This window comes from Manis pentadactyla, chromosome 14 (genome assembly GCF_030020395.1).
Source record: "Manis pentadactyla isolate mManPen7 chromosome 14, mManPen7.hap1, whole genome shotgun sequence".
NCBI classification, from domain to species: Eukaryota; Metazoa; Chordata; class Mammalia; order Pholidota; family Manidae; genus Manis; species Manis pentadactyla.
Window position 1 is genome coordinate 60761485 of NC_080032.1, and position 25299 is coordinate 60786783.

The 25299-nt window shown below is 38.9% G+C and overlaps 2 protein-coding genes and 1 long non-coding RNA gene across 3 annotated transcripts; 1 reads left to right on the forward strand and 2 right to left on the reverse strand.

Annotated features, from left to right (window-relative positions):
• The first annotated feature begins 3514 nt into the window (after window positions 1-3514).
• LOC130680574 (protein dispatched homolog 1-like) lies at window positions 3515-5503 on the forward strand. The gene has a single exon (XM_057491345.1). The coding sequence runs from the start codon at window positions 3654-3656 to the stop codon at window positions 4320-4322; it is 669 nt and encodes a 222-aa protein (XP_057347328.1). The 5' UTR covers window positions 3515-3653; the 3' UTR covers window positions 4323-5503.
• Window positions 5504-15866: 10363 nt separating this feature from the next.
• LOC118923875 (C-type lectin domain family 2 member H-like) lies at window positions 15867-18034 on the reverse strand (the record flags this gene model as incomplete). Its single annotated transcript, XM_036908101.2, has 3 exons — window positions 15867-16260; window positions 17213-17319; window positions 17903-18034. Coding segments are annotated over 3 exons (381 nt in total), but the record flags the coding sequence as incomplete, so codon positions are not given.
• A 2598-nt stretch (window positions 18035-20632) lies between these two features.
• On the reverse strand, window positions 20633-24034 carry LOC130680575 (uncharacterized). Its single transcript, XR_008993578.1, has 3 exons — window positions 22311-24034; window positions 22035-22171; window positions 20633-21279 (listed from the first exon to the last, which is right to left on the reverse strand). It is a non-coding gene; the product is annotated as an uncharacterized LOC130680575 (long non-coding RNA).
• Window positions 24035-25299: the final 1265 nt, after the last annotated feature.

Sequence of the window (25299 nt, forward strand, 5' to 3'; positions counted from 1 at the left end):
AATAGTTGATTCATCTATTTCTCCTTGGAGTTCTATAAGCTTTTGCCTCATATATTCTGACACTCTGTGTTTAGGTTTATATACATTAAGAATTGTTATGCATTCTAGTTGTTAAGAATCCTTTTATTATTATTATGTAATATCCCTCTTTATCACTGGTAATTTTCCTTTCTAGGAAGTTTTCTGTCTGAAATTAATATAGTATAGCTACTCCAACATTTCTTTAAGATCGGAAACAGGACAAGGATGCCCACTCTCCCCACTTTTATTCAACATAGTTCTGGAGGTCCTAGCCACGGCAGTCAGACAACACAAAGACATAAAAGGCATCCAGATTGGCAAGGAAGAAGTTAAACTGTTAGTGTTTGCAGATAACATGATATGGTATGTAAAAAACCCTAAAGATTCACCCCAAAACTACTAGAACTAATATCTGAATTCAGCAAAGTTGCAGGATATAAAATTAATACACAGAAATCTGTTGCATTCCTATATACTAATGATGAAATAGCAGAAAGAGAAATCAGGGAAACAATTCCATTCACAATTGCATCAAAAAGAATAAAATACCTAGGAATAAACCTAACCAAGGAGGTGAAAGACCTATACCCTGAAAACTACAAGACACTCATGAAAGAAATTAAAGAGGGCACCAATAAATGGAAATACATCCCATGCTCACGGATAGGAAGAATTAATATTATCAAAATGGCCATCCTGCCTAAAGCAGTCTACAGATTCAATGCAATTTCTATCAAAATACCAATAGCATTCTACAACGAACTAGAGAAAATAGTTCTAAAATTCATATGGAACCACAAAGACCCTGAATAGCCAAAGCAATACTGAGAAGGAAGAATAAAGCTGAGGTGCTTATGCTCCCCAACTTCAAGCTCTACTACAAAGCCACAGTAATCAAGACAATTTGGTACTGGTACAAGAACAGACCCGTAGATCAATGGAATAGAATAGAAAGCCCAGATATAAACCCAAGCATATATGGTCAATTAATATACGACAAAGGAGCCATGGATATACAATGGGGAAATGACAGCCTCTTCAACAAATAGTGTTGGCAAAACTGGACCACTACATGTAAGAGAATGAAACTGGATTATTGTCTAACCCCATATACAAAAGTAAACTCAAAGTGGATCAAAGACCTGAATGTAAGTCATTAAACCTTTAATAAAACTCTTAGAAGAAAACATAGGCAAATCTCTTGAATATGGACATGAGCAACTTTTTTCTGAACACATCTGCTTGGGGAAGGGAAACAAAAACAAAAATGAACAAATGGGACTACATCAAACTAAAAAGCTTCTGTACAGCAAAGGACACCATCAGCAGAACAAAAAGACATCCTACAGTATGGGATAATATATTTGTAAATGACATATCCCTCAAGGGGTTAACATCCAAAATATATAAAGAACTCACATGCCTCAAAACCCAGAAAGCAAATAACCTGATTAAAAAATGGGTGGAGGATCTGAACAGACACTTCTCCAAAGAAAAATTTCAGATGGCCAACAGGCACATGAAAAGATGCTCCATATCATTTCTTATCAGGGAAATGCAAATTAAAACCACAATGAGATATCACCTCATGCCAGTTAGGATGGTCAACATTGATAAAACAAGGAACAAAAAATGCTGATGAGGATATGACAAAGGGGAACTCTTCTACACTGCTGGTGGGAAAGTAGATTAGTTCAACTATTATGGAATGCAATATGGAGGTTCCTCAAAAACTAAAATTAGAAATACCATTTGACCCAGGAATTCCACTCCTAGGAATTTACCCAAAGGAAACAAGATCTCAGATTCAAAAAGACATATGCACTCCTAGGTTTATCGCAACACTGTTTACAATAGACAAAATATGGAAGTAACCTAAGTGTCCATCAGTAGATGAATGGATAGAAAATGTGTGGTACATATACACAATGAAATATTTTTCATCCATAAGAAGAAAACAAATCCTACCGTTTGCAACAACATGGATGGAGCTAGAGGGTATTATGCTCAGTGAAATAAGCCAGGTGGAGAAAGACAAGTACCAAATGATTTCCCTCATTTGTGGAGTATAATAATGAAGCAAAACTGAAAGAACAAAACAGCAGCCGACTCACAGACTCTAAGAAGGTACTAGCGGTAACCAAGTGGGAGGGGGAGGGAGGGTAGGTGGAGAGGGAAGGAGAAGGGGATTGAGGGCTATTATGATTGGTACACATGGTGTGTGTGTGGGGTCACAAGGAAGACAGTGCAGCACAGAGAAGACAAGTAGTGACTGTGGCATCTTACTACACTGATGGACAGTAAATTCAGTGTGATGTTGAGGGGATTTGATAATATGCGTGAATGTAGTAACCACAACGTTTTTCATGTGAAACCTTCATAAGAGTGTATGTATATCAGTGATACCTTAATACATACATATATATATATATATACACACACACATACATACATACCTAGACAGAATGTATACAACAGCTATTGATTATATATATGTACACACATACACACACAAACTGTATAGTAGCAACAGTTCTATGAAATACACTAGAATTCAAGGTAGCACCAAAGCAGTGTTGAATGACCTCCCCTCCACCCAGGATCAGTGCCCTGACCATAATGTATCCAGAAACCTGGAACTGAGTATCGATCAGGGCACAAACAGAGAGGGTCCAGGAGAAGCACTGTAAATGGTATAAGAGCAGGAAAGTGAACTGCTAACAGAGTATGAAAATACCCCATATGTTTTTACCCTCTTCTTCATTCTTATGTGTCCCAAACCTCAGGCTTTTCATGATGGCAGTAGCAGTTTGACAGCACCTACTGGCCAACACCCCTCTTTCCTCCTACTACTTAGACTTACAGATGCAGCCACATTTACAGAAGTACATGGTCGAGCAGGGTAACTAGAGGCACAAATTTCTGGCTGGAGGAGAGAAAGGAGAAGCCCGTGGAAACCATTAAATATTGAGCAGATGGTGAAAAGGGAGAAACTTTGGAAAGGAACTTCTGAATCTACTTGGAAGCTCCTGGACTCAACCAGCCACGAGCCTTCTTGTGTGCCTGGAGCTGATGCTAATTAACATACCAGAGACACTGAGAGCTAACCTAATAAATTAGACATTGCCCAGACAAGAGATTGACCACTGGTTGATGCACATGCAAAAAATTCTGAGTAACACTACTCAGGCTCTGAAAACTGAACCAACATTGGAGTCAGAGCCCACAGAAGGCCTGAAACTAGCCAGAGTGATTGCCTGCTAAAGCCAAAAGTAACAATATACCCCAAAAATCTAAACAAAGAGTCTTACATCAAAATATTATTCAGAATGTCCAGAATATAATACAAAGGTATTCAGTATATAAATAACCATGAAAATTTCAGCTTGCAAGGAAAGAAGGCAATCAACAGGATCTGAATTGACATAGATGTTAGAATTATCTCACAAATATTTTAAAGTAACTGTTATAAAAATACTCAAAATACGTGGCCGCCGGTTCCCAAGGTGTCCGCCCCTCGGCTCGCCGCCCCACGCCACCGGACGGGGAGACCGGAGACCTGGCCAAGAGCTTAGAAGGGTAGAGGGAAAAGATATTTTTCCTCCCCTACAGTTTCCAGTGAGCATGAAGGGATGGCTGGGACACCCTGCTTGCTCCAGAGCCTACAGGTGGGACTTTGGGAAAACGGACAGAAGTCAATGAAAGGGTCAAGAAATTGGAGCATGGCTGTTAACAATGGGAGCAACGATTTTATGGTTCTGAGCAATGGCAGCATTGCAAATGGTGCTACCAACCCTGTGCCACTCACCTCCTGGGAAGGAGACCTTGCAGCCTGGCAGCCTGACTCCCAGGAGGCACTAAGAACAAAAGTGAGTCCCAATGGGTGCCTGCAAGTTAATGGCACAGTGAAGCCATCCCTGCTACCTTTAGACAACCAAAGAGTGCCTCAGATGTTACCCCAGTGCCGCCATCCTTGCCCATGCCGCCACCCTTTGCCTAGCCATGGCAGGTACCAGGAGAGCGTTCCCGACACTAGTTTGGCAGTGCCTTTGGCTTCATGCTGTGTGCAGCCACCCCCAGAGCACTGTGCAGCTCTCCGCCCGAGCTGCTCACCTGTGTATCAGACCGCGTGCTGTCTACAGACCTCTCCACCCTTCTGCCTGCACCATCCATGGCCTAGCCATTCACAGCCTCAGCCTGTGCAACAGCTCACAGCCAGTGTAAGACCTTCCAGACCTTTCAAGTTACCAAAAAGAGTAAACCCAGTAATAAGGTGGCTGAGAATCTATGAATATATTTGAGGGACTTCCCATTGGAACTCCAGCATGGCAGTAACCACCTGGGCCAGATGCCAGGCAACTCACCCACCCACTCGGACCCATAGTTCACCCACAAGCATGTTTCATTTGCTCTGCTCCCTTGCAGGAGGGCGAGACAGCCTGCTGCGAGGATGCTATGAACTCTCAGACAGCCGCGCTGGATGGCGCCGCTGGCCCTAACATGGGTGCTGGTGCAGGGGTAGGACCCCTGCTTGCTCACTGGGAACAGCTGTCTGCTTTACCCCAGGTGTTGCAGAGGCAGACTGCACCTACAGTTATGTTGTGTGTTATCTAAAGATTCCCAAATTGGAACAGGAGGGTGAAAGACAAGTACTATATGATGCAGGAGAGCAATTACAGTGAAAGGAATCACCCTGTGACAGGGCTTTAATGCACATGTGGCTCACTTTACAAAGAAAATACTGTGCTAGTACTTTATTCCTTAGCTTAGTCAGTTACGCACCCTGAACCTAGAATCCCCAGCAGCAGACTCGATGAAAAAGCATGGCTTTGTAATTTCCTGAACTCCAATTTTCCTTTCTTAGGTTTTCATCTTAATATCACAACTGTTGTCTGTGTTTCACATTGTACATGAAGCGCTTGTTTCCATGCAGTACCCATTGCTGTGCTCATCTTAATGCAGACAGCAGGAAGAGCAGAAGTACCCTCTGCAGTGTCATGGGACACAGGGGAAACACTTGTCCATGTGAAATCTGCCCTGAATAGATGAAGCTTTACCTGATGGCACCTTATGCCCTCAAGATGGTGACTCCATTTCTTAAGTGTGAACGGTTGTCACTCAGGTTAGCATGTGGACCATCTGCTGTGTGAGGAAGTAGAATTGTAATATGATAAGGTTAAATGGGCTAAGCCCACTGATGCTATAAAGTTTCCATATGTAGGCAGTGCACATACATGGTGTACAGAAGTGTTGTAAAATCAAAACCAAATGTTTTCAAAGGGAAGAAAAGCAATTACTGAGCCAGGTATTTAAGGCTGCTGTGCATGTATGTGCAGATTTTTCAAGAACACAAAACAAAAAGTCATTATATGAGTAGATTAAACCACAGTATGAAAAGTTAGTAATTTGGGGTCCACTGCCCTCTACTGATAACATGTTTCTAGGTAAAAATGCGCAATTTCTGGTTCATCTGAAAGAAAATGGATACATTTAAAATAAAGTATAATGAGCAATTGTAGAAGCCTGGGGCCATTTTCAAGGGCTGACTTTTTAAATGTTTAAAATGTAAAAGACTCTTTTTAGGTCTAAAGCAATGAACAGAAAGTTTCAAATGTGCTACTGACAAAGGACTTTTTGTTTCAAAACTAGTTACTTTCATCTTAGTTTGCATTGGGTGGAGGAGGAAATAAAGTACAAAAAATACAAGCATTGGGTGTATTCTAGAAATGCAAAGGCTTCCGACCACTTGATGCTTATGTTTGAACAACTACAACCAGCATGTTGTGACTTACGTGTTTTCATTCCATTCAGAATTATTCTTCCAAAAGGTTATTCTATTTTATCTAGCATACTTTTTCCTTAATGATTTTTTAAATCCAGAATTTGCCATCTAGTGAATAATATTTAGACCTGAAGGTCTGCAGATCTAGGTGGTTCTGTAAAGAGAAATTAACTATTAGTATGGCTTAGCAACTTAATTTCAAAATGTGAGTCTTGGTCTGATTGTTTATAGTTCATGATGCGTGATCAAAACCGAAAGTTTCTGTGATATGACTGCCCTTGCACTGTTCACCATGTAAGAATTTATTCACTATGTAAGAACTTGTTCACCATGTAAGAACTTGTTTGTTATGCTTTAGAAGATTGGAGACTGTTGAGAATTAGGCTTGGGTTTGATTAATGATTGTGCATTGAGTCCCCTATACAGAATTTTATTGTTGTTAACAACCATCTGATCAATAAATATGAGAGATGTCCTCTCAAAAAAAAAAAATAAAAATAAAAATAAAAAATAAAAATACTCAAAATACCAAATGAAGAAATAAATGAAGTCACTAAACAGGACTTAGAAATCAACTTTTCCTCATCTGAATTGCTTTCTGTCTAAATTGATTATTACTTTTATCAGGGCAAAAATTTTTTTCCACTCCTAAATTATGATACCTCCATTTTTCCAGATTGGTACAAAATCACTTTTTTTTCCCCACTTGTAAATCATATTAAAGCCTCAAATACAAGTTTTTTTTAAAATTTCAAGCTTCATATACAATATATATGTATATGTACATATATATATACACACACACATATATTTTTATAGTGTATCTATACTGTATATATGTGAAATTGTATAGTGTATCTATAGTGTATATATGTGAGATAATTCCATTTGAATGCTCTGCTAAGTTTTTCCATGGACTTATTGACTATTTTTATTTGTAAATCTCCATTACTTACTTTTTAATTTTTTCTCTCCTATGGGCTTCAATGATAGGCTTTTCTCTTACTTAATAATGATAGTTTGCATCTGCATCTGTGTAACAGTTTGCAGTTTGTAAAGCTTTTCAGTGAAGTTTATTTTTATTCTCAATCATAAATTTAATCTGATACCAGTCTCTTACATCTTTCCCTAACAGTTTATTCTTCTTACTTATTAAAATCGGTATTTAACTCTGCATATTTTTATACAAATTATAAGCCAATTTATGGCTGTCCATCTCTCCTCCTTGAAAAATCTCTACTTTTTAACCATTCTACCCGTGTAGGAACTAGTTCTGATCATCACCACTGCTTACCACCCAATGCCCACACTCTGCCTGCAGCCCAGCTTCTTACCTTGCTTTGCAAGCGATTCAGTAGGTTCAAAGTCTTTTTCCACATTACAGGTATGCATTTTGCTGCCAGTCTTTCTGAGGGAGCTAAATTATAATCTGAGTTTAGACTAATAATTAACAGGATGAGTTTAGAGCTTCCTCAATAACTGGAACTATATTTTCATTTAAATCTGGCTAGAAGTGAAAGAGCAACACAAAAAAACGTGTTTCTAGTCCCTTAATTTACCACGACAAATAACCATGCGTGTTAAGAATGTCTTAGTAGATACTGAAGCTAATTCACGTACATTGGTTGCAAGGCAAATTGATACTTGTTAATTTAAAGAAAGAAAATGAGAATTTACTGGAAAGAGGTGTTCTCAGAGGAACTGAAGGTTAGGCATGTAAAAAACAGCAATCCTAATCTCAAATTAAAATCCATTCCCAAGGGCTCACTTGCCTTAAAAAAAAAATTCTGTTTTCAAGAAGTACATACATTGACCTTACTTAAGGATTTCTTACATCTCAGAATACTTGAGTAGTCTTTTTTTAATCATTGTTTTACTTCTTGGTACAATAAGAGAATTTTTGGCTTGAATGTTGTAATAATATATGTATAATATGTTAATACACAATATATGTGTATTGTATATGAAATCTTGCTCTGAGAAATGCATTATCCCTTGGTAGACATGTAGATGGGTACATATTGCCTTAATCTAGTATAGTTTCCCCTTCCACTCACCTACCCTAACTCCTACCACCATGGTAGTTACCACCAGTCACTTCTCAGTGTCTATGAGTCTACTACTATTTTGTTCATTTTGTTTTCTTTAGTCTTTATATTCCACAAATAAGTGAGATCATATGGCATTTGTCTTTCTCCACCTGGGTTATTTCACTGAGCATAATACCCTCTAGGTCCATCCATGTTATTGCAAACGGCAAGATTTTTTTATAACTGAATAATATTCCATTTTGTATATGTACCACCTCTTCTTTATACATTTATCTATTGATGGACACTTTGGTTGCTTCCATTTCTTGGCTACTGTAAATAGATTCTGTGGGTTTGTCCTATATGGCCTTTATTATGTTGAGGTACTTGCCCATTTTGTTGAGAGTTTTTATAATGAGTGGGCATTGAATTTTGTCAAATGCTTTTTCAGCATCTATGGAGATGATCATGTGGTTTTTGTCCTTTTTATTGATGTAGTGGATGATGATGGATTTTCAAATGTTGTACCATCCTTGCATGCCTGGAACAAATCCCACTTGATTGTGATGTATAATCTTCTTGATGTATTTTTGAATTTGATTTGCTAATATTTTGTTGAGCATTTTTGCATCTGTGTTCATCAGGGATATTAATCTGTAGTTTTCTTTTTTTGTGGTGTCTTTGCCTCATTTTAGAATGAGAGTGATGCTGGCTTCATAGAATGAGTTTGGAAGTATTCCCTCCTCTTCTATTTTTTGGAAAACTTTAAGGAGGGTGGGTATTATATCTTCCCTAAATGTCTGATAGAATTCAGCGGTGAATCCATCTGGCCCGGGAGTTTTGCTCTTGGGTACTGTTTGATTACCAGTTCAATTATGTTGCTGGTAATTGGTCTGTTCAGATTTTCTGTTTCTTCCTGAGTCAGTCTTGGAAGGTTGTATTTTTCTTGAAAGTTGTCCATTTCTTCTAGGTTATGCAGTTTGTTAGAATATAATTTTTTATAGTATTCTCTTATAATTCTTTATATTTCTGTGGTGTCCATACTGACTTTTCCTTTCTCATTTCTGGTTCGTGTTTATGTGTGTAGATTCTCTTTTTTTCTTGGTAAGTCTGGCTAGGGGTTTATCTATTTTGTTTATTTTCTCAAAGAACCAGCTTTTGGTTTCATTGATTTTTTTCTATTGTTTTATTCTTCTCAATTTTATTTATTTCTTCTCTGATCTTTATCATGTCCCTCCTTCTACTGACTTTGGACCTCATTTGTTCTTCTTTTTCCAGTTTTAATAATTGTGAATTTAGACTGTTCAGTTGGGATTGTTATTCCTTCTTTAAATAGGCCTCAATTGCTATATACATTCCTCTTAGAAGTGCCTTTGCTGTGTCCCAAAGAAGTTGGATCATTGAGCTGTTGTTTTCATTTGTTCCCATATATTGCGCGATCTCTGTTTTAATTTGGCCATTGATTCATTGATTATTTAGGAGCATGTTGTTAAGCATCCATGTGTTTGTAAGCCTTTTTTATTTGTACAATTTATTTCTAGTTTCATATGTTTGTGATCTAAGTTGGTTGCTACAATTTCAATCTTTTGAATGTGCTGAGGCTCTTTTTGTGGCCTCGTATGTGATCTATTCTGGAAAATGTTCCATGTGCACTTGAGAAGAATGTGTGTCCTGCTGCTTTTGGGTGGATTGTTCTGTAGATGTTAGGTCCATCTGTTCTAATGTATTGTTCAGTGCCTCTGTGTTCTTATTTTCTGTCTGGTTGATCAGTCCTTTGGAGTGAGTGGTGTGTTGAAGTCTCCTAAAATGAATGCATTGCATTCTATTTCCCCCTTTAATTCTGTTAGTATTTGTTGTACATGTTTGGGTGCTCCTACCTTGGGTGCATAGATATTTATAATGGTTGTATCTTCCTGTTGAACTGAGCCCTTTATCATTATGTAATATCCTTCTTTGTCTCTTGTTACTTTTTATTTTGGAGTCTGTTTTATCTGATACAAGTATTGCAACTTCTGCTTTTTTCTCCCTATTGTTTGCATGAAATATCTTTTTCCATCCCTTCACTTTTAGTCTGTGTATGTCTTTGGGTTTGAAGTGAGTCTCCTGTAGGCAGCATATACATGGGTCTTGCTTTTTTATCCATTCTGTAACTCTATGTCTTTCGATTGGTGCATTCAGTCCATTTACATTTAGGGTGATTATCAATAGATATGTACTTATTGCCATTGCAGGCTTTAGATTCGTGGTTACCAAAGGTTCAAGGGCAACTTATTTACTATCTAGATATCTGAACTCACTTATTATGCTATTATAAACACAATCTGAAGATTCTTTTCTTTCTCCTCCCTTCTTTTTCTTTCTCCTCCTCTCTTTATATGTTAGATGTCATATTCTGTACTCTTTGTGTATACCTTGACTGACTTGTGGGTAGCTGATTTAATTTAGCATTTGGTTAGTATATAATTGGTCTACTTCCTTTGCTGTGGTTTTATTTTCTGTGGTGACAGCTATGTAGCCTTAGATGCACTTCCATCTAGAATGGTCCTTTTAAAATACACTGTGGAGATGGTTTGTGCGAGGTAAATTCCCTCCACTTTACTTATTTGGGAATTGTTTAATCACTCCTTGAAATTTAAATGATAATCTTGCTGGATAGAGTATTCTTGGTTCTTTGCCCTTCTGTTTCATCGCATTGAATATATCATGCCACTCCCTTGTGGCCTGTTAGGTTTCTGCTGAGAAGTCTGATGATAGCCTGATGGGTTTTCCTTTGTAGGTAATCTTTTTCCTCTCTCTGGCTGCTTTTAATACTCTGTCATTGTCCTTGATCTTTGCCATTTTAGTTATTATGTGTCTTGGTGGTATCTTCCTTGGGTCCCTTATGTTCGGAGATAATGTGGACTTCCGTGGACTGAGAGACTATTTCCTTCCCCAGATTGGGGAAGTTTTCAGCAATTATTTCTTCAAAGACACTTTCTATCCCTTTTTCTTTCTTCTTCTTCTGGTACCCCTATAATGCGAATATTGTTCCATTTGGATTGGTCACACAGTTTTCTTAATGTTCTTTCATTCCTAGAGATCTTTTTATCTCTCTCTGCCTCAACTTCTCTGTATTCCTATTCTCTGACTTCTATTCCATTAACTGTCTCCTCCACCTCATCTAATCTGCTTTTAAATATCTCCATTGTTTGTTTGATGTCAGTTATCTCCCTCCTGAATTTGTCCCTTAGCTCTTGCATATTTTTCTATAGCTCCATCAGCATGGTTATGACTTTTATTTGGAGTTCTTTTTCAGAAAGATTGATTATTTCAGTCTCACCATGCTGTCTTTCTGGTGTTTGAGGTATTTTTGATTGAACAAGGTTCTTCTGCCTTCTCATAGTCCTGGAGCAATGGGAGTGGTCACAGGCAAGTGGCATGGGTGTCAGCTAGGACAACAAAGTCTCTTCCTGCTTTCCAGTCGCAGTGCTTGTCTGTGCCGGTTAACTGTGCACAGGAAGCAGCCTCTGCATTGATCCCCTAAGCTGCTGTGGGCAGGGTGGCCCTCAGGATGGCTTAGCGTGGTGGCAGGGGTTGTAGGCAAGTCGTGCATGTGTCTGTGGTGAGGACAAAGCCCTTTTGTGCTTCCTGTTCACCATGCCTGTCTCCACTGTCTGTGCCAGTTAACTGTGCACTGGGAGTGGCCTCTGGGTTAACCCCTATACTGCCATGCATTTTCAGCCCCTCTAATCTCCAGAGCACACCATGCAGTGTGGGTCTGTGCTCCCAGGGTAGATTCCTAGGACTGGATATTTAGCAGTCCTGTGCTTTCACTCCCTCCCTGCTCTGATTCTCTTCCTCCCACCAGTGAGCTGGAGTGGGGGCAGTGCTTGGGTCCCGCCTGGTCGCAGCTTTTTTACTTTACCCTTTTCTGTGAGATGTTCGCTTCTCCCAGATGTAGACTGGCTGGTGTACTCTTACTTCTGGTCACTCTTTTTGGAATAGTTGTACTTGCTGTATTTTCAAAGTGTATGTGGTTTTGGGAGGAGATTTCCACCACACTTCTCATGCAACCATCTTTTTTCCTTTCTGACTAGAATATTAAAAGCACCCAACTTGCAAAGTGAGACATCCTGCTTGGGGTTCCCACAGAAAAGATTTAAATGCCAGCACCTACTTTCTTTCACACATTGCAAGTAATAGCTGTACATACATTATACATTCATTTCCATAGCACAAAGAACAAAGTTTATTTTCAGTTTATTTTTTTCATATTCAGAACATTAGTATAATGAATGTATTTGAATATCACTTGCATCATTGCTGTGCCATAGAGTAGATACTCCTTATCTCAAATATTTCCAGTTTATTTTCTGGAGAGTTTGTGTCATGGCTGTACTTTTTGTGACTCAAAGTCAAGAAACTCAGACAACCATTAAATATATTCCATGATTCAGAAAGACTCTATGTTTTAAAGCACAATGAACACAAACTATTAAGAGTAAATATGATATTTGAGCACAAGAGCAAAATGTATTCAAACAGATTAATTCATTTAATAGACATTAAGTTCCTGCCGTCTGTCAGGGACTACACAAAGCACTGAGACATAGTGAAGGAAAAGTCACTGTGGCCTCTCCCTGCATGCAGTTACATTCTCATTGGGAAATGAGAAAATCGAGTAAATCATAGTACCATAGTGTACTAAGCTTTAGGTTGGGGGAATAATGACTATGAGAACACAAGATAGGGAATTATTTAAAATTTTTTAAAATAAAAATAAATAATTCTAGGCCAGGTGAAAAAAACAAAACAAAACCAACTACTATAAATGACTAACTTTCCAGTTTTTACCTTTAAAAACCCTAAATCAGTGTCCCCCTCATTGCAATCCCAAAGACCCCAAATAAGCACAACTAATTGTTTAAAAAAAAAAGATGAGGAGCTATAACCTAATAGAAAGATCATTCATGGAAAGTGATGATTAAATTAAGACTAAGGATGAGCCTCGCCCAATTGCCTGTCTATGGTTGCGTAAAAGCTGATTTGCTCCAGAGTTGATACGCTCCATCAGAGCCTTCATCCTCTCCACTGTAATTTGGGTCTTTGGAACCGCAGCTGCTGACTTGGCTGTAGTTGTAATTACCCACGGGTGGCTGTACCCTGAGTGCTTCTAGAGTTGCTAAAACTGCTATGCAGTAGTCCCACCTAATCTGTGGGGATGTATTGCGAGACACCTAGTGGATGCCTGAAACCACAGATAGTACTGAACCCCATATATACTGTTTTTTCCTATGTATAATACCTATGATAAAGTTTAATTTATAAGCTAGTCACAGTAAGAGATTAACTTCAGTAAAAAAATAATTATAACAATATACTATAAAAAAGTTATATGAATATGCTCTTGTTCTCACTCACAAAATAGTTTATTGACTGTGCTCACCCTTATTCATGATGATGTGAGGTGATAAAATGGTTGTCTGAAACGATGAACTGAGATGAACAACACGGGCATTGTGCTGTAGAGTTAGGCTACTGTTGACGTTTTTGCTGGTATGTCAGGAAGATTGTCTGCATGCTCAGTTGACCACAGATAACTGAAACTGTGGAAAGAAAACCCACAGATAAGGGGACAACTGTATTATTTCCAATGGACATGAACACCATGGAGTTTCTGTACAAGCTCTGGCCTGACAAGTTGCACTTTCTGGGACCCTTCTACAAGCTGGGATGCTGTCCACTAGCAGGAAACTTACTTGGTATATTTCTTTTATTCATTTATTGTATGTATGTCAAATCTAAGCAGAGAGAGGGAAGGATTTTGAAGAGAAAGGCAAAAAAAGATGGAAAGGAAAGCAGAGACATAATTTTAGTGTATGACCTTGGTTACCATTAGTAGTTTGGGTTTATTGAGGGCAAATGAGGAGTCACTGAAGGATTTTATACAAGGGACTGACCTGATCATATTTTAGATTGGAGTGATCACTTTGGTTGCAACATAATGAATGAATCAGAATGCATTTAAAGTGGAAAAATGGGTAAGTCCCAAATTATGTAGATTTTTTTCCCTATGTTATAAACCATGTACTTTTGCAGGTTTGTTCTTGTGAAGAAATGTTTCTGACATATGCTTTGAATGATGAATTCAACTGATAGTGGTTTCCACTGAAGTATTGGAAATTAATCTGATAGAAACCCATTTAAACAGCTCACTGATTTTCTCCTGGGAGCAGCAAGAAAATGGCAGTGAACTTAACATCTCTTACAAGTTCCCATGCCGGTAGCAGAACTATTGCTATTATGTTTACTTTTCTTTAGAGTTATAAAGGAAAAACAACAATTTATTGCACATTTACTATGAGCAATATACTGGCAACAGACTTTCATCTGTTACCTCATTTGATCTTACAACTAGCCAGTGAAACTGGTATTGTTATGCTCACCTTTCATATTAAGAAACTCTGAGCAGCTTGCTAATTTACCCAGGTCATAGTTGGCAAGAAATGAAATCCACACTTTAAATATAAGGCTTGGAAGCTAGTTTGTAAAAGCCCTAGGCCAATTAGGGTCACAGTGCTACCAACACCAAGCCTGTGCCACTTGCTGCACAACACGCCAGTAAGTGAAGAGACAAGGTGTTGGGGCCAAGGAAAGCAATTTTATCCAGAAAGCCAGGAGACCAAGATGGCTCAAATACAAAGATCCATTTCAGTTTAGGCTTTATTTAAATCAGGAAAGCAGAACAGGGGATGGTTGTGATTAGGAAGTAATGGTCAACCACAGACATCTGGACATAAGCAGGGGTCTGAGGAGGCTTGTGAAACTCTTTGTCCTTGGTTCGTTGACTCCAGTTCTCTTGTTGATGCAGGTCTGGCCATGATGTTCCTATGAGGCCTCGATGACCCAGTCGTTTCTATACATACACTTCCATGTCTCCTTGTCAGGTGGTGAGCTTCAGGTAAGGGGCTGGTTGCACCAGTGTTAAGCTGTGAACAAAATACTTTTTGATGATTAACAAGCCTGTGAGCAGGGCTACAGGGCTTAGCAGAAGCCTTTTGACCCAAAGATTAAGACATTAGAGGAGACAGATACCATATGAATGCAGAGATGCTCACTTTTTTTCTCTGTTAGAACAGTTTGACTGAAATCTTATTTGTGAGTCAGTCACACACAGTTTATCAATATGAAATCTTGGGTTTAGTTTTTTGCCTGGTTTTTTGTTTTTATTTTTTGCTTTTCAGAGTTCTGTAGAAATTTAGCTTCTTTGTGGGAAAGTTAACAGAAATGAAGAAAATAGGGCAGAGTCTCACAGTCATAAAGGCATAGCCACAGTTTTGAACACACCCTGTATTTGACATTGTGCTAGTTTCTTATGATAGAGACATGAACTAGAAATAGTCCCCAACTCTTAGGAAACCTGAGATAAAATGGATTGCAAGGCAAAAAGCATTATTAGGATTAAATAAGGTTATTACTCACTGAAAAAAAGCTTTAAACCATGAAGCAAAATTATTTAATAATATATATGTAAAATATATACAGTAAAATTTGGCAATTTATAGAAGATTTGGTGACAGTACATCAATTAAGTAGAAATGGAAGTACAGAATATAAAGAAAGGATGCACTGTAAATTGTTATTTCATTCCTTTGAGGACTCATCAGTAGAGTGCTACATTTAAAACATTTTTTTCTAAAACTCAATCATATATTGAATAAAATTCAGTTGTTCTGTGATTGGGTGTTGAATATGTAAAGAGTTTGAGTAATTAACTCTTTGTGATTAAAGGCAAGATTTTTAATCCAATAAAGAGTAAAATAAAGAATAGTATTTGTTTATAGGTATAGAACTTATTAGCACTCTTTAAAACATAAGCACTGAGAAAGCATAAAAAGTATTTGTCAGTATTTCTAATGTTTTAAAAGAATACAAAATAAATATTCGTTTTAGTGTTTTTTAAATTTCCCTATATATTTATAACTGATAATAAGAGAATTTTGAATATGTTAACATAATTTTTTAAAGGTCTCAGACCAATTGTAACTTTTCTCATTAGTTTTTGAAATCATTTTGGATGGTGTCAGCCAACATGGTCATTTTTAGGCAAAGAAAGGATGTCTACAGAAAAGATGAGTTCATTGATACTGATTATACTCAGGGTTTTAAATACAAATATCAACTCATACAATTTAAAACTTATATAATTTAGAATCATGCTCTTCCATATCCTTGTGTTATGTTCCTCAGGGATGGCTTTGTAAAATAAAAGTGAAATGTTATGGTCCCCCACAGTGGGGAATTACCTATAAAGACCTGGAAGAAACTTGGCATCTGCAGACGTTACTCGGTTTGCTGCAAATCCATTTCCTGTCTGTGTAGACCCTGGCGCTACTGACTCCATTATCATTCAGGTAGGCGCATTCCCCACCTCCTTTGATGACAGACCTAAAACCAAACACCAAGTATTAAACATTCATCGATTGAACCCCTGCACTCATTCCTCCACTAACATCTTCAGCGCCCCCACTCCAGGTGTTTAATGTGAATAAGAGAACAGTAAAAATAAAAACATGTCTCATATGGCTTCACAATAATATACACCATTCCTGTATTCAGTTCCTTCTACATCTCAAGGCCCTGCTTACATATCACAGATCTCTTCATTCAGCCATACTGAATGCAGTGTGTATTATTGATCAGGTATTTAATCAGTGCTTGCTGTTGTCCTCAAACAAACTGCTGCCATTGGCAGCCTTCAGTGAAGATTATTTTCAGTCTTCTCCTGAACTGTTACATAAATGTGTGGAAATAAAAATATTTTCTTGCTAGTAAATTCCTAAAGGGCTTAGCTTTGATTGGTGGAAGTGATTGGGCCCCCTACATTTTATCTGCTCCATTGTAATGTTTAATCCAAAATACCCCATGGAAATGTTCACAATCCAAGAAACGGTTACTAAATTCTTTCTGGTGATACAACTTTAGGAGAGATTCCCCACTGGTTCCCAGAAGATCTTTTTATGAATGGATGCAAGCAGCTGGAAGAGTGGGCTCAAGAGTTTTGTGGGTATCAGTTCATCAGTGGCTTTCTAGGATTTTAGAACCCTTGCTGTGCATCAGCTGTTCTCTCTACATTCTAAATTTCAGCAGAGAAAAGTTTAAATCATTGGGTGAAAGTATAAAAATTATGTCATCAATCATGTTAAAGATTTCAACTGAAATCACAATAAGTAGTTTTTCCAAAGGCACAGCTAATAAATGAAAAGCATAAATAGGATTTATATGTCTTATGCCCTAGTGCAGTAAGCAGTCCATGATACTAAATTTACTGTCTCATAAGCACAATTCACATTCATAACCACACATAAACAGGAGAAGGAAAAGAAGCCTCAAAACCTACGAGACATTGTATTCAGGGTTGTGTGTCCATTTCCAAATGTGATGTGATGACTCTCTTCTGAGGCCTATCCAGTGGTCAGAAGGGCCTTTGTATCTTTTCAGGAAATTCTGTTATGAGGCACAGAAATCAAAAACATGTATCTTTCTCTCATAATACTCTTGAGTCTCTCCTCTCTACAGCCTTCTGTTTGGGGATCATAGCATGGTATAATTGGGAAGTTTAGTGTAGTCATTGGAGTTAGACTAGGCCCTAATTCTCAGCTAAAGTCATTCAGTGTCTCTGTGATCTTAAATTACTTTATTGAAAGTCATGTTCCATCCCAGTTTGACTGGGAAAATCCTAGTTATGCCTTTTGTTCTAGCATCATATTAATATTGTCACTTTAACTCCCTAAAATGTCCCCATTTGGATGATAAATTATATGATCACCATACTTTTTAGTACAATGGGAACAATACATCTAATCTTGCAGGTTAACTATGGGGATTACATGAGAGAATGTATCTAAAATGCCTCTCAGGGTTGCAGACAAAGAAAACACGTAAGTGTTAGGCACTAGTGTGCATCCCATGGCCCTCAGTCTGCCTGACATGGGATCCTTCCTTCCCTTTCGGTTTAAATCCTGAGCAGCCTATCCCTTTAAGGGAGCTAAGTATTCAACAGAGAACATGATACAAAAATATTGCTTACCAGTTCCTCTGCAGTTTCAAACTGAACAAGATAAGCTTCTAAAGAGGCACAAAAGGTCTGGCTGAATGTCCAATTTCTTGTTTCTTCAGAAAAATAAAAACACTTATTTTCAAATCCAATCCATGTTTGGGGTCAGGTAGCACACACAGGGTACTTTGAGACCAGCTCTGACTTTCTCCCTAAAAGTTGGACCATCACAAATAATTATAATAAATAAATTTTTTCTACCTACTTTTCCATTTACCATCCAAGGTCAGTTTTGAAGTATATACTTTTGATTATTGCTTTCTGAATTTATCACTGCATCTTACCCTGAGCAGTGTCATCAGTCCAGTGGTCTTCAAGTGGGGCGGCTGTGTATCTGACTTCCCAAGCAGTATATGGGCACTAATGGTTTTAAGGAAACCAACTTCTGTAGCTCTGCAATACTCTTTCCTATTATCACAGAGACTCTCCTTTCCCACTTCTTCCTTAATAGTAGCTTTTCCTCATGATAAAAAAAAGGCCACTCCTTCCCTGTCCTACGTGTTACTATGGTGCACTTCCCAGGGTGTACAGAACTGTCCAGTGGACAAAACATAACATCATTCAAAAATTGATTTTGGTACCAAAATAAAATTTAGGGCTTCCAGCAGTTTTCTATTTTATATGTACTTCTGGTAAATATGTACAAAAAATATTTTGACCCTTGGGAATATTCTGAAACCAAGATTTCAGAGTGTAGGCTATGGGAAGAATAGCCATGTCTCATAACCACATGTTTTCCTCCTTTAACATCAAAGAAAGAAGCCACTGCTTCTTGGAGGGTCTAGTGAAAGCGATGAGATTTGGTAAGAAATATTCAATACTAAATATGACTTCTATTTCCCCTTATATTCAAAGGTAGGCAATTCTTTACACATATGCTCAATCTGCATCCCTAGGGTGAATCAGTGGGTAAGGGAGTGAGAATAGCTAGCTGTCAAGGTTAGTATCACTGCTTTTAATATAACTGAACTGTTTTAGGAGATCACCTAATATATCTTAGATTATGTTGAATAAAATCCATTGGTAAATTACATGATGTCTTTTAGACTTCACTGAAGTAGTTAAAACTAATTTTATCAAATACCATGAAATATTTACTCCCAATTATGGTCAATTTTCATCTTATGTCCTCATGTAAGATATTTAACATGTTCTTCTTGTTAGTAATGAAAATAAAATTTGATGTTGTTAGACCAATTAAGATTTTTGAGGGAGGAGGGAGATTATTAGATTAGACCACTTTCTCCCATTATATTCATAGGAAAAATTTCATCTTGATTTCTAGCTTTATCAATTGATTTATTTCTGAGATTTATAAGTGTTTCTAATATAATTACTTCAAAAGGCAAATATTAAACACACTGTGTGCAGGCATTTACTAAAAACTTAACATGCTTTTTGTCATAATCCCCAAACTAATAACTCATAAGATTAGCTATACGTGACAGACACTGCATTATGGCAAACTATTGAGAACAGCATATAGATTAATTCACATACATTAATAAATATATAAATTTGCTTTTGATAATTACCAAATCTGTAATATATGAGTTATTTTTAAATATTACTAAAAATTGTAAATCTAACTTAATTCAGAATAAGTTATTTTAAGAGAGTCTTATTGTCATATAACTTTTAAAAATTAGTAATTTTTTAAAGTCATATTGTGGCAGAAAAAATAAAGAAAATATTAACAAAAGATAAGTGACTTTTAAGTATACAAAGATATTACTAGTATACTGTGATAAAATTCTAGAGTAGAAACAATATATTTCTCTTTTCTTAACATAGATATGCCTCTCTTTTCTTAACATAGATGCCTCTCTTTTCTTAACATAGATAAAAGCAGGTTCAAATCACAGCATTATTCAGATTCCAATAGATATATTTAAAAGAACAAGAAACAGGTTAATTTTAAAATGCCAAAAATGTACCTGGAAATTGCAGATTTAAAAGTGTGCTGGAAATTACATCATTTGCAACTAGTTAAATCTCTGATGAAAAATATTAGATGATAACTAAAAAATTTACCAGGATATATTTTGTTTTCAAAAATGTTTAGATCACATTTAAGAGTTGTAGTAACAGAAAGCTTTTACACTAATACAATCAGAATATACATAGTAGTTACTTACTAATATTGGTAAGTCATTTCTTCCTAACAGATCTAATTAAGTACGCCAAGTAATGCTGATGACCTATTGCCTACATGTACAAAGGAATTTATTTTTATATAGTTCTCCTGTACTTTTGTGCATTCCGTATCTATGTAGGTAGAGGATAAAAACCCAGAGATCTCACCTGAATATTTCTTTGATGAAATGGCAATTCTGATTGTGACATGTCAGGAAATAGCTCCATAGATGGAATTCCTTTACCCACAGCTTTCTACTCTCAAGGATGGGAACCACTTTTTTGCCATGGTTCAGGAGAAAATCCTTAGAGTTAACTTTGACTTTTCTCTTTCTAAAACTTCATATCTAGTCTGATACAAAATACTGTTGACTCAACTTCCAAAATACCCATATGTGACTACCCTTCCCCACCTCCACTGTTAACACCAGGCCCAAGCCATCTTCATCTCTTGCCTAGATTTCTGTAAGACTGCCCTCATGTTTCCCTGATTCTCCTCTTGTCTTCATACAATCTTTTCTCAATATAACAGTCAAACTACATTGGAAGTCAGGTTACAACATTCCTGTCCTACAATGTCCCTCTTCCCAGTCTTCCCCATGTCACTCAAAGTAAAAGACAAAATCTTTAAATGACTTACAAGGTTATCACCCTCTGACCCCCATTATATTACTCTTTATTCTTTCTTAGCTTTAGCCACAGCAGCCTCCTTGCTGTTCCTCAGACCCAGCAGGGTGATTCCTTTGAGTGCTTTTGCTCTACATGGTCTCTCCGCTGGGAGTGCTTTCTCCAGCTAGCCGCAAGGCTCCTTCACCTCCTTCCAAAGCTTGCTGCAGGATCATCTTCTCAAGGAGACTTGCCTCGACCACTCTCAGTAAACTGCAGCCACTTCCACTCCACCTCTGTTTATTGTGGTATCCGTGTCTTCCTGCTAGAATGTAAGTTCCCTGGGAGCAGGGAATTTTGTGTGTTTTGTTCACTGATATACCTCAAGAACTCCACACAGTGCCTGGCATGTAATGAAGCTCAGTAATTATTTACTGACAATATAAATGTATGGAGAACATTGTGAAGTTTGGAGACTAAGCAACTACCTGCCAAGGGAATAGGAAGTGTAGACACAACAGCTAGGCATACAGCAGTAACAAACCAGAAACAAAAAGTTATCTTAGCAGGTGTGTTTGTGGCACATTTTCCTTGGAGCTTTTCTTGACCTATAAAATGCAAATATCATAATCTCAATATCATGAAGGCCTTAGGGAAAAACCTTAAATTTATCACAGACTCAACCCTGAGGTCAGCTGCACCTCAACTCCCCTACTGCCAACCCCTCCCACTAAAGGTCCTGGCCATAGATGGTGGACATTGTCCAAAGAGCACCAGAGATAAGAGAAACTGAATCTTTTTCTTTATGGAATCTTCCAGTTTTGGGGATGAGAGAGCAAGAAACAAAAAGAGTAGAAAGCAAGCTGAAAAAGAAATATATAACAAACAATCCAAACTGACCTCCTTTTTTTAAGAGATCTGGATAGAAGTACTGAAGGAAGCATTAGAAAATAAATCAGTGTAATTCATCATATTAGCAGAGTAAGAAAAGAGAAAGCATATGGTCATCTCAATAAATATAGGGAAAAAATGTGAAAAAAATTAATACTCATCAATGATAACAAATCCCTACAAATTAGGAATTGAAGGATTTCCCTTAAATCTGAAAAAATCAGCTACAGAAAAAGTACAGCTAGCATCCTACTTAATGGTGAGAGTGAATGCTTTCCTCCAGAGATCAGGAATGAGGCAAGGGTGTCTGCTCTCACCCATATAGTTTAACATTTTACTGGAGGGCCTATGAGGGGCAATAAGAGAAATAAAAGGCATACAGATTGGAAGGAAATAAAAGTGTCTCCAGAAGGGATGTCAGCTTACCACCTGCCACCCAAACATGGATTTGACGACCTGCACATGAAATTACCTTCTCAAGAGCCAAGGACTCCAGGTGCTCCCCTGATGTTGCCTGACCTAGGGGCCCCAGGCAACTCCCATAGCAGAGCGTCCGGTGGGGTGCTGGGAACCCAGGCCCTCAGTACCCTCCCCCAAGCCTGGGCCCTCCTACAGAGAGACAGACAAAAAAAGGGAGTGAAATGAGTGCCTGCCTTCGCTACAGACCCCACAGCTGCCTGGCCAGCACCAAGCTGACTCTTGAAGCCCCAGGTAGCTTCCTGAAGGTTCCTGCTAACCCAGGCCTCACTTTGTGCCTGCCAGTTCCAGTGACCAGGTGACTCCCATGACACCAGGCGCCTGGTGAAACAGCACAGAGGTGAGTTTGTCTGCTTCTGTGACAGAAAGCCAATCTCCAAGACAGTCTTTAGTAGCAAGAGGATTTTACTGTGGCAGCCAAACACAAAGGCAAGAGCGATTGTTCAGATTACCTCCTCAGGATTATGTGAAGAGTGCTTTTATGGGTCAGAGAAAATATTTATTCCTTAAGGAAAGGGAAATGTCCAGGGTGTTTCTGATGACCGGAACTGTACTTATTAGTGTACAGGCATTGCATGTTATCATGCTTGTTCATAACATATTTAAAAAATGGTGAATAAGCACCTCCCTGGGCAGGAATCCTAGCATGCTAATGAAGCAGAGGTTATTCTAGTACTTTCAGTCAGTTTAGCACATGCCCTGGGAACCAGTTCCAGCCAGTTCCTCTATGAGAGTGACCCTCCTTACTCAGTAAAGCGCCTGCAGTTCCAGATAGGCCCCCTACCAAATAGCTCAGGAAAGTGATGACTTAATTTAGTCCATTGTTGGGGTTTTACCAGCAGGTTCCTGGGGACACAGGCCTCATTTCTCCCAGGCCCCTGCCCTGGGTGGCTCCTGTGACTCCTCCGCTGGCTCCTACAAATCAAGAAACCAACTCACCTCAGTGCTTTGTAATCCAGAGGCCCCAGATGCCATCCACAGCTCCAGGTAGCTTCCACAGCAGGGCTCCCTGCAGGCTGCCAAGAACCCAGGCCCCCACTGCCCCTGACATGTCCAGCAGCCCCAAGGGGCATCCTTGGCACCAGCAGGCCATGGCGAATCCAGGCTTTTGGGGCCTGCTGGCTCCTGCAGTCCTAGGCATTTCCCATGGCACCACGTTCCAGGAGGGCTCCCGGGGGACCAGACCCCAGTTCACCCTGGAAACCTGCCAGCCCCAGTGGCTTCAGGCAGCTTTACTGGCCCCAGGCTTGCAGAAGGCTGCTGGGAACAGGATCCAGGCCCATGTGCCCCAGCAGCCCCACGCAGCCCAGTGGCCACAGGGTCCCCCGTGGCTCCGGGTATCTTCCACAGTTTCAGGTTCCAAGAAGGCTCCCATGAGCCAAGGCTCCTGACCCACTCCATTGCCTGAAGGCTCCCATGGTCTCAGGCAGCTCCAGTGGCCCCAGGATTCTGGCCCTTGTCATCAGACTCCCAGTGGGCTCCTAGGAACCCACATCCCCAGCTCACCATAACACTTCCCAAATCCAGTTTCACCAGAAAACTCCTGGCAGGCTCCAGCACATCTCCTCCCCAGCTGGCCTCCATGGCTCTGGGATCCCTCCTGTGAACTCAGGCTCCCAGTCAACACCCACAACCCAGGCTCCATGGGAGCACCTGTGAACCCAGGACCCTGTGGGACCAGCACTGGGCTGAGCACCCCTGTCCCAGGTTTTCAACCATTTTGAGCATTAGGCCACCCAAGGACTCCAGCAGGAAGTCCACCAATGGACACCACTAGATTGCCCACCCAAAGTCTCGGGATGAACTAACTAGTGAAGGGCTTTGCCTTCCAAAGACAGTCTGTAATGACTGGAGAGGTGCCTACATCCACAAATGCAGCCCCCAACACCAAGAGTGAGCAACAACACATGACACCACCTCCAGAGGAAACTGATAAAATTCCAAAGACAGATCCTTGAAAAATGGAGATCTTGAACTGACAGGAAATTCAGAATAATTCTCCTAAAGAAATTCAGTGAACTAAAAGAAAACACAGATAACTAAATGAAAGTAGGAAAACAATGCATAAACAAAATGAAATAGAAATAAAAACCATTAAATAAACAACAAATAAATAGAAACCATTAAACCAAGCAGAAATCCTAGAGCTATAGACTACATAGAGCCCTGCACCAAAGAATCAAGAGCTGCAACAGTAGATTTTGACCTATGAACTACAACACAGGTCTTTTGAAATCATACAGTCAGAGGAGCAAAAAAAAAAAGAATGAATGAAAAAGTTTAAAAAGCCTATATGAATTATAGGATGCCACTAAATGAAATAATCTATGCATTCTTGGACTCCTAGGAGAAGAGGGAGAAAGGAGCTGAAGGCTTATTTAATAAATAGCAATTACGAAGTTCCCAAATCTTGGGACAGATGTAGATATCTAAGTTCATGGAACTAATAGGTCACTCCAAAATTTCAACCCAATATGGTCTTTTCCAAGTCACATTGTAAGAAAACTGCCTAAAATCAAAGACAAAGAGAGAACAAATGTTTCACATATAAAGGAATCCCATAAGGCTTTTAGCGGGTTTCTCGGCAAAAAAACTTTTGCAGGCTAGGAGACACTGAGATGATATATTCAAATGGCTGAAAGAAAAGAACTATGAAATAAAAAAGTAAACAAAACTAAAATAGACTCTATAACTCCAGGGGGGAAAATCCAGGACAAAACACCTTTGAAACCAAAATCAGTCAAAGGGAGAAATAAAGTGGGAGAAACCCATTTATTTCTTACAAGCAGTTGTCCACTTCTGCTTACCCATGTCTCTTGCAACCCAGCTGTAAAAAGGGATCCCATTCAACCTCTCCAGTCCAGATATGCCCTTGCTCGCCCTTGTAATTACCTATTGATATAGAGATGGACTCCTCTCCACCCCTTGGAAATACCTATTGATGTGGAGATGCACTAAGGCTGGGCAAGAGATTCTGGAAATACTGCAATTTTACCCACAGCCCACTCCTCCAGAAATCTCATATTATAGTCTACTCATTCCCCATCTTCCACAATGGCCCCTGGGAAAGAAAACTGGAGCGTTGTAACCAGACTAACAGCATACAATAGCAACAGCAATAAAATCATGTTAATCCTCAAGTGAGAGGATTCATCTAGGTTCAAAGTCTTATGCAAATTAAGCCATAGCTCGCCCATTCCACAGGCAGGCAGTCGCTGAACAGGTAGGGAGTTCGGAGCAATCATCACATGACAGCTGCA